Raw genomic sequence first — 9,891 nt, forward strand, 5'->3', positions numbered from 1 at the left:
GGGCCACGTGCCTGTGCACGTGTGTTCGTGTGTGTGTGTGTGTGTGTGTGTGTGTACCCTTGTGGATACACAGGACTCTGCACACAGCCAGAAACAGGCCAGAGGCTTGGAGTCAAGCTGGAAGAGTTTTTAGATGGAAGAACTCCCAGTTCTAGGTCATGGTGGTGATGGTGGTGTTGATGGTGATGGTGATAATTATGGTGGTGTTGATAAAGAGGGTGGTGGTGATGGGGGTGATGATGGTGGTGGTGGTGGTGATGATGGTGTTGATGATGGTGGTGGTGTTGATGGTGGTGGTGATGGTAGTGTGGATGATGGTGATGATGATGGTGGTGGTGGTGATGATGGTGATTGTTGTAAAGATAGTAGTGATGGTGATAACGGTGGTGGTGATGTCAGTAGTGATTGCAGTGATGGTGATGATGAAGGCTACCAACACACACTGGCTGCCTGTCCAGTTTCAAGTCTGTCGCTCAACCCACACCCCCATCTGCAAAGCCTGGCACGGAGGTGCTGGCATCATCCCTATCTGCAGATGAGCAAACAGAGGCTGTGGGAGGGCAAGGTTCTTGCCTAGAACTGCTTATCTAGTAACAGTGGAGCCAGGATTTGAACCCAGTCCCCTGGGTCTTACCCATCTGCCCGTTTATATGCAGAGTCCTTAGAGGATGGCATTAACCAGCTCTGTCAATCACAGGGTTGGGAGTCCTGCCCAGGTCCCGCCTCTTGCTATCTCTGTGACCCGAGCCCCATTTCCAGTCTACATAAACCTCTTTTATGGTTTGACACTAATTTGGGGTTCGGTGGCTGAGTCCCATTCTCCCCTCCCCCCTTCTTTCTATTTTGAGACAAGAGCTCCCTCTTTAGTCCAGGCTGGCCTCGGACTCTTAGTTCTCCTGCCTCCGCCTCTGCTGCTCAGGGGTCGCAAGTGTGAGCCACCACGTGGCTGAGCTGTGGCTGTTTCTTGGCCCGGCTTTTCTGTAGTTGTGGGATGAACCCCCCTGAGCCCCTGGCAAGGGCTCTTTAGTGCCACCCCCACCCCCACCCCCAAGCCCTCGGGAGGTAAGTGTCTTACTTGCAAGTGAAGAAACCAGGAGGAAAGGGGAGGTGACAGAGTCGGAGGCCAGGATGGAGACCAGGCCTGAATGCCCTCCCCAGCCACCGCCCCAGCCTGGACCAGGGGGCGTGGCTTTGGGGGCGTGGCTTGCCTGGGCCCTTATTGGCTGCCCAGAGGTTTCTCCGGAGAATAAAGCCCTGGAGCAGAGCGTCCTGCCAGCCTTCTACTCTCCCAGGACACAGACACAATCTACCCTTCGCTCTCTGTGACCAGCTCCTTCTGTGCCAGGTACGTGGCCCCCAGCCTCAGCTGCACCCCAGAACTGACAGCCAGGGACAGCCAGAGTCGGGTGGGTACCCAGGGATGGGAAGAGGGGCTGGGGCACATCCATTCAAGTCTCCGTGTTCTGATCTGTAAAATGGGACGATGGTTTTAGGATTCTCCAGCTCAGGATGGCACAGGGGTGAGGTGCGGCAGGCTGTGTTTGCTGAGTGCCCAATGACAGGGGAGGAGGGACTTCCGCTCTGGAGTTCGTGCCCCAGAACAGCCACCTTTGCCAAGACCCCCCACCCCCCACCCCGACTCTACATTTTTTTTCCTCTCGTGAGTCTCATCATCTATAGAGCCGGGCGGGACTGGCCTCTGGGGTGAGAATCAGTACGGAGTACCCAGTCCATTTTCTCCAAAGGTCCCCAATGTTGCAGCCTGGGGCAGGGACCAGGTGGGGCTCCCCAAACCCACCTGGAAGGGGTGTGCAAGGTGGTGGGAACCACCCACCAGCCAGAGGTTGCATCAGCTGGGCCTTTGGGTCTAGAGGAGGCCCGGTGTGTCAGGATGGGGCCTAGCTGGGAGCTGAAGGCTAAAGCTAACAAGTTTGGAGGTACCCTTGTTTGCCATGCCCTTCTTCCCTGGCTGTCATTCAAGGGGTCTACTAGGAAGGGGGGCCTTAGTGGGCTTTGCCCGCTATCTCAACCCTTGAGAGGTAGGAGAATCACAATGAATTTGAGTCCATCTCTCTTGAGACCGAGGCAAGAGAATCACAAGTTTGAGTCTCTCATGCGCGCGCGCAGGAGCGTGTGTGTGTGTGTGTGTGTGTGTGTGTGTGTGCACACACATACACAAATGCACACGCGCATGCACACGCAAGTGCTCATATATGTAGATGCTCCCAAGAGTCACCATCTGCCTAGGCTGGATCCTACTTGGCCCTGGATCTCTCTTAGGGCTTCTCACAGAGCTTCAGAGTGACAGTGGCTGAGCCGGTGTTTACCCAAAGGCTTCCTCACTATCAGGGTTACCCAAGGGACCTCATGGTACCATTAGCCAAACCTGAACTTGTCATGTAGCCTCGAGAGTAGTCCTCTCAATGTGGGAACTGTGGGGTGAGGGTGAACTAGGGGTCTGTGTAGCCTCTCTGGTCCCCATGCCAGGAAAAAAGAATTCTGTTTTTTTAAAAAACAAGAGCCCCCAGGTGGTGGTGGCACACACCTTAATCAGGAGGCAAAGGCAGGTGAATCTCTGAGTTCGAGGGCAGCCTGGTCCACAGAGCAAGTTCCAGGATGGCCAGGGCTACACAGAGAAACTGTATCTGAAAAAGGAGGAGAAGGAAGAGGAGGAGGAGGAGAAGGAAGAAGGAAGGAAGGAAGGAAGGAAGGAAGGAAGGAAGGAAGGAAGGAAGGAAGGAAGGAAGGAAGGAAGGAAGGAAATGAGAATGAGAGCCTTTCATAGCTTAATACTGGGGTACCAGGTCTTTTTGCTTTTGTTTTGAGACAGTCTTATATAGCCCAGGATGTCCCTGAATGCCTAATCCTCTTGCCTTCACCTTTCAAGAACCAGGATTACAGGCCTGTACCAAGCCCAAAGGCTCATTTTTTAAAATATACATGTGCTGAACACCAGGTATGGTGGGGCACACCTGTGATCCCAGCAATTGGGAGACTGAGATAGGAGGATCAAAAGTTCAAAGCTATATGCAGGGACACTTGGCTCAGTCTGGGAGGAAGGGACTGGACCTGCCTGGACTGAGTCTACCAGGTTGATTGCAGTCCTCGGGGAAGGATTTGCCCTAGAGGAGGTGAGAATGGGGGGTAGGCTGGGGGTAAGGGGAGGGGATGAGAGGGGGGAGAATAGGGGAACCCGTGGCTGATATGTAGAACTGAATGGTATTGTAAAATAAAATAAATAAATAAATAAATAAATAAATAAATAAATAAATAAATAAATAAATAAATAGTTCAAAGCTAGCCTAGGCTACATGGTAAGAACATAATTTTTTTAAAGCATATATTGGGTTAGGACTCAGTCTGTGAAAGGGCTTCCTATGAGAACCTTTGTCCATATCCCCAGAATTCACATCAAAAAATGCCAAACACAGCAAAAAAAACACCTGTGATCCCAGCATTGGAGATCAAGAGAGAGGAGGATCTCTGGGCTCGCTGGCCAGCCAGTCCAACCGAATCAGTGAGCTCCAGGCTCAGGGAGAGACCCTGCCTCGAAAAAATAAAGAGAGCAATTGAGAAAGATAGCAGATGTTGACCTTTGGATACGTGTGTGTGTGTGTGTGTGTGTGTGTGTGTGTGTGTGTGTTTAAATAAGTAATATACAATAGGACAAAAGTGCTGACCATGGAGGGGTCCTGTGGACCCACGGGCCACTCTCCACAGGACCCCACTTGGCTCACTTCTTTTGTGTTTGCTGACATGTTCTGAGCTCATGGAAGCAGGTGGGTTGGGGTTGGTTCCACTTGGCTTTCCAGAAACAGGCCTTGACTTCCCCTGGCCTTGCTTTATCCACACCCTGATTTTGTGACTCATTCTGAACCAGCTTGTGCAAGACCCTTCCCTTGAACTTGCCCAAGGCTGCAGCCTAAGGATGTTTGTGCAAGACCCTTCCCTTGAACTTGCCCAAGGCTGCAGCCTAAGGATGTTTGTGCAAGACTCTTCCCCTGCAGCCTAAGGAAGTTTCTGAACTTATGACCTTCCAAATCTGGGGGGCAAAGGTGAGGGCTTGGCCACCAATTTAGCTGGTAGATAGCCCAGCCGAGATTTTAGCCCAGCTGAAATTTTATCCTGTGCCCTTTCCTGAAAATCGTGGTTATGAGGAAGGGGGTCATAGAGCTCGGGAGGGCAGCTGTCTTGACTCTTTTTTGTTGTTGTTGTTTGTTTTGTTGTTGTTGTTGTTTTCAAGATAAGGTTTCTCTGTGTAGCCTTGCACCTTTCCTGGATCTCGCTCTGTAGACCAGGCTGGCTTTGAACTCACAAAGATCCAACCGCCTCTGCCTCCCGAGTGCTGGGATTAAAGGCGTGGGCCACCAGCGCCTGGCCTGTCTTGACTCTTTACATCTCCCCGCTTCCCCCAGCCATGGCAGCCCAGGAGCCCCTCCACGTGAAGACGCCGCTGCGTGACAGCATGGCCCTGTCCAAAGTGGCTGGAACCAGTGTGTACCTAAAGATGGACAGCTCCCAGCCCTCGGGTTCCTTCAAGATCCGAGGCATTGGGCACCTCTGCAAGACGGTACAGGGCAGGGTGGCATCCTGGCAGGAAGGGCACTCCCTCCTACCTGACAGTTCTAGAGCCAGGGGTGCCGATGTCCACCCAAGATTTCAGCGCCCAGGACACTGAGGCAAAATGGTGGGAAGTGAAAAAAGGGTGGGAAGCATCTTAGGCTGCATAGCAAGACCCTGTCTCTAAAAAATAAGTAAATTCATCATCATCATCATCATCATCATCATCATCATCATCATCATAATAAGGGCTGGCTCAGCAGTTAATAGCACTGGCTGCTCTTGCAGAGAGCCTGAGTTCAGTTCCCAGCATCCACATGGTGGCTCACAACCACCTGTAACTCCAGCTCCAGAGAATCTGACGCCCTCTTCCGATTTCCAAGAGCAACTACACTCACATGCACATAATTAGAAATGAATATTGGGCGGGAGAGATAGCTACGCAGTTAGCAACACTTTGGGCTCTTTCAGAGGAACCGTGCTCACCCTCAGCATCCAAGTTGGCGGCTCACCTGTAACTCCAGCTCCAGGGCATCTGATGCTCTCTTCTGCCCTCTGCAGGCAACACATGCACACATACACGTAAATAAATAAATAAATAAATAAATAAATACTATCTTCCTAAAAATAATTTTAGAATAGGCTACACATATCAGGATTTCCTCTGACTAAGGGATGCCCACTCATGAGATTCTCTCAAGACTGACACCTGCTCCCTTACCCCAGCCAGTCTCCTTGGGAAAGATATGCCTGAGGGGAGGGTGGTTCAGATACCAAGAGGAGGGAGGTGAGTTCAGTGTGGATGCTCCAATGGGAGGGATGACCCTAGGCAGGGACTGAGAGGTAGCCTGACCCCTCCTCTTGTCTCCACAGAGGGCAGAACAAGGCTGTAAACATTTTGTCTGCTCTTCAGGTAGGTGGCCAGGGGGCTTTCTTTCCCTTCCTATCCTGGACTGTGTGTTCTGAGGCCAGGCGCTTCACCTCTCTGGGGCCATGGTCTCGGCAGCAATGAACCCATTCATAGAGGTCCAGATTTGGGGTTCCAGAATGAGGCAGAGGTCACTTGGGAGGAGACAGGAGTTCAGAGCCTGACAGGAAAGGGATGACCAGACCCACCTAGGGTCCCAGAACCTTCTCTACTGACACACCCTCTCCCTGCCACCCTAACAGCGGGCAATGCGGGCATGGCAACTGCCTATGCTGCCAGGAGGCTGGGCATCCCAGCCACCATCGTTGTACCCAACACCACCCCTGCCCTCACCATCGAGCGGCTCAAGAACGAAGGCGCCACCGTTGAAGTGGTGGGAGAGGTGAGTGCGGACCGGGAGGTGGCGGGTGAGAGGGCTCCTGACAGCTGGACAAGGTCCCCCTTCATTTCATTCTCTTCCTACTCCCACCGCCCTGCAGATGTTGGATGAGGCCATCCAACTGGCCAAGGCTCTAGAAAAGAACAACCCAGGCTGGGTGTACATCTCCCCCTTCGATGACCCCCTCATCTGGTGAGTTGGGGCCACCCCACTCCTTACTGCACATATCTGCCATCATGTGCAACACCTGCTGGTTCTCCATGTTGCACACACACCCAGTGTAAGCAGGAGAGAACACACAAACACCCAGATGCACACATCAGCAATGGCGGGGGTGGGGTCCCCAGATACAGAGATTCAGGGAGATCAGCTCATCTGGGGGTGACTAGGAACAAATGAGGTGGGGATGCACTGATGAAGGTAGCTTTCATATGCCAGCATCTGCCATGGGCAGCTGAACCTCAGCCCCTGGGGACCCTGAGAACCTGTGGGGAATGAACATCCAAGGAATGTGTCCACTGATGGGTAAGAAGTGGGGGGATTATCCACCAACTCCCGCAGCCATCCTCTTGGGAGCAGGGGGGGTATGTTTTTCATCTCCTACACAATCAGTGTCCTATGAGGCCATGGCTGGGCGGGGAGAGGGCAAAAGCCAGCTCCAAGGTTCACCACTGCCTGGGATGGAAGCAAATATGGACCTTAGCTGGCATCTTCAACCATCCATTGTGTCTTCAGGAAGCCCAGCCCTGACCTGCCATCCTTCTCCTGCCCAGGGAAGGCCACACTTCCATCGTGAAGGAACTGAAGGAGACACTGAGTGACAAGCCCGGGGCCATTGTGCTATCAGTGGGTGGCGGAGGCCTGATGTGTGGAGTCGTCCAGGGACTTCGAGAGGTGGGCTGGGAGGATGTGCCCATCATTGCCATGGAGACCTTCGGCGCCCACAGCTTCCATGCAGCCACCAAGGAAGGAAAGCTGGTCACCCTGCCCAAGATAACCAGGTGAGCTCGGCTCCTCCGTTATACACACAGTGAAAATGAGACTTGGGTCGTTTGTCCAAAGTCACACAGCCATGTGTGGTCTGTCTGGGCCTTGAACACGAGTCTTTATGTGAATAATGGCAGGTAATGTCAGTCACGTCTTGAGGCCCTCATGCCTCGCTTCTTTGCTGGCCGCTTATCTGACCTCCAAAATGTGCAAGACCCTGGCTGATCCTGGAAAAGGGGCGGGGGAAGAAACCAACTTCTTGCCTACAAGGAATTTATAACCAAACCCCAAATTTGCAGATTAAACAAAATTGAACTTTGTTTCTCCCTACGAGAGAGAGAGAGAGAGAGAGAGAGAGAGAGAGAGAGAGAGAGAGAGAGAGAGAGAGAGAGAGAGAGAATGAGGGACAGCTCCTTGAAGCTGGGGACCGAGTTCCTCGAGTCTGTTGTCCCACCACTCACTTGAGCCTGGCAGGAGGCCAGTGAGCTAAGTAGGTGAAGGTTACAAGCTGGGGGTAGGGCATGTCTGAGTCAGGCCGGTCTGATGGCCAACACCACTGTGCAGGTTCTGGGGACTGGGCAGGGGCTACCCATTCCCACCCCTCACCTGTAGTTCCCGCCTCTCACGTGCATCCTTCTGCCTTGTCTCCCACTCCCATCTCCCAGCGTTGCCAAGGCCCTGGGTGTGAACACTGTGGCGGCCCAGGCCCTGAAGCTGTTTTACGAACACCCCATTTTCTCCGAGGTCATCTCAGACCAGGAGGCGGTGGCCGCCCTCGAGAAGTTCGTGGGTATGTACCAAGGGACCGTTTTGCCCTTAATTTCCTCCCTCCTCGGCCTAGAATGCCTCATGAATGGAAGCTAAAGCAAGTCAGTGGGAAAAAGAAACACCCGAGCTGCTCATGAAATATCGAGCCTGCATCTGCTTCCATCAGTGACCGGATGAAGGCTCTCTGATGACACTTAGGATAGTCCCCAATCTGATGACATTAGATGGCCAGTTCAGGCACACTCTCCGGTATTGTTAGGAATCTTAGCCGGGGTCATCCTTGCGGATTCCTGGGAGCCAAGCACTGGGCGGAGCTCCAGGAGCCCTATTGAAGACAGAAAGGACTGTACGAGCCAGGGGGTCCAGGTCATGACAGGGGAATCCACAGAGACCCCTGACTTGAGCTCCTGGGAGCTCACCAGCTCTGAAACCACAGCTAGGGAGCCTGAATGGGACTGACCTAGACCCTCTGCCTGTGTGTGACAGTTGTGTAGCTTGGTCTGTGTGTGGGTCCCCTAGCAGTGGGATCAGGACCTGTCCCTGGCGCTGGGGCTGGCTTTTGGGAACCCAATCCCCATGCTGAGTTGCCTGGCTCAACCCTGATGCAGGGTCAGGAGCGTGATCCTGCCTCACCTTGATGTGGCATGCTTTGTTGACTCCCATGGGAGGTCTGCCACTTTCTGAATGAAGACGGAGAAGGAGTGGATGAGTGGATGAGGGGAGGAGGGGACAGGAGGAGAGGAGGAGAGGAGGGAGGGGAAACTATGGTCAGTGTGTAAAATAAATGAAGAAATAATTAATTCAAAAAGAGTGAGCCTGGTAGTCATGGCAGCAGAGAAGACAAGCGCCCGTTTTGAGCTCCCCGGTAGTCAGGGCCACAGGGAAAGGATTGAGGTGGGCTGGACTGGAGGTGGTCTGTAATGGAACTCTCTTGGTTCAGTCTGGAACAAGATGGTCAAAAAGAAACCGGGGGGAGGGGGAGGAGCTGGAGAGATAGCTCAAAGGTTAAGAGCACTGGCTGCTCTTCCAGAGGTCCTGAGTTCAATTCCCAGCAACCACATGGTGGCTCACAACCATCTGTAAAGAGATCTGGTGCCCTCTTCTGGCCTGCAGGCACACATGCAGACAGAACACCACATAATAAATAAAAATCTTTTATAAAAAAAAAAAAAAAAAAAAAAAAAAAGAACCTGGGTAGTGGTGATGCACGCCTTTAATCCCAGCACTTGGGAGGCAGAGCCAGGCGGATCTCTGTGAGTTCGAGGCCAGCCTGGGCTACCAAGTGAGTTCCAGGAAAGGCGCAAAGCTACACAGAGAAACCCTGTCTCGAAAAACCAAAAAAAAAAAAAGAACCTGGGTAGTGGTAATGCACGCTTTTAATCCCAGCACTCCAGAGGCAGGTGGATCTCTGAGAGCTCAAAGCCAGCCTGGTCTACAGAGCAAGTTCCAGGACAGCCAGGGCTACACAGAGAAACCCTGTCTCAGTGGGGAGGGGAAAAAAAAGCCAAAAAGGATGAAAAATAACACACTGCCAGTTATTAATAACCGCAGCTTACCGCCACACACCTAGACACCCTCTCAGATACCTGAGAACGCTTGGCACAGGCTGAAGAAACTGAGGCTGGGTTCAGCCACAGGGAGAGGTTTGGTCCAAGACTTCCTGGTGTGGAGAGCTGACCACAGGCCCTTCCCCACAGATGACGAGAAGATCCTGGTGGAGCCTGCGTGTGGAGCGGCACTGGCCGCAGTGTACAGTGGTGTGGTGTCCAGGCTGCAGGGCGAGAGCCGGCTGCCGGCCCCGCTGGCCTCGCTGGTCGTCATTGTGTGTGGTGGCAGCAACATCAGCCTGGCACAGCTGCAGGCGCTCAAGGTGCAGCTGGGCCTGAACGGGCTGCCCAAGTGATGTCCTGGCCTCCCCGAGAAGGGACACCAGCGCCCCCCCCCCCCCTGAGTAATACGGGCAGGGGATGTACCTGACAGTGGTCCCACCCTCCTTTACCCATGTTTATAACATGCACTTTTTCATTGTAAATAAGTAAATATATATATTTATAAAGCAAAGATTTGAGTTTTGTTTGTTCTTGACATGAGGTCTGTGTGCAGCCCAGGCCTCCTACTTCAGCCTCTAGAGTGCATTGGTCACCCTGCCATACCTGCCCTGGCTCCCAGAGGAGCCATGCTCCCCACCCACATGCTGGTGGCTCGGGTCTCCCAGTGGACTAGTGTTAACAGTAGGGCCCACACATTCATCAACCTGGAGAGGGGACCA

At 53.1% G+C, this 9,891-nt stretch overlaps 1 protein-coding gene across 1 annotated transcript; it reads left to right on the forward strand.

The window, feature by feature from the left end:
* Positions 1–1,190: 1,190 nt before the first annotated feature.
* Sds (serine dehydratase) lies at positions 1,191–9,683 on the forward strand. The gene is made up of 8 exons (XM_006970792.4): positions 1,191–1,345; positions 4,416–4,570; positions 5,434–5,473; positions 5,731–5,870; positions 5,968–6,059; positions 6,641–6,868; positions 7,520–7,644; positions 9,320–9,683. Exons 2-8 carry the CDS (start codon positions 4,418–4,420, stop codon positions 9,523–9,525), a joined length of 984 nt encoding a protein of 327 aa, XP_006970854.1. The 5' UTR covers positions 1,191–1,345; positions 4,416–4,417; the 3' UTR covers positions 9,526–9,683.
* The last annotated feature ends 208 nt before the right edge of the window (positions 9,684–9,891 follow it).

The sequence above is a fragment of the Peromyscus maniculatus genome, chromosome 23 (genome assembly GCF_049852395.1).
Source record: "Peromyscus maniculatus bairdii isolate BWxNUB_F1_BW_parent chromosome 23, HU_Pman_BW_mat_3.1, whole genome shotgun sequence".
Classification (NCBI taxonomy): domain Eukaryota; kingdom Metazoa; phylum Chordata; class Mammalia; order Rodentia; family Cricetidae; genus Peromyscus; species Peromyscus maniculatus.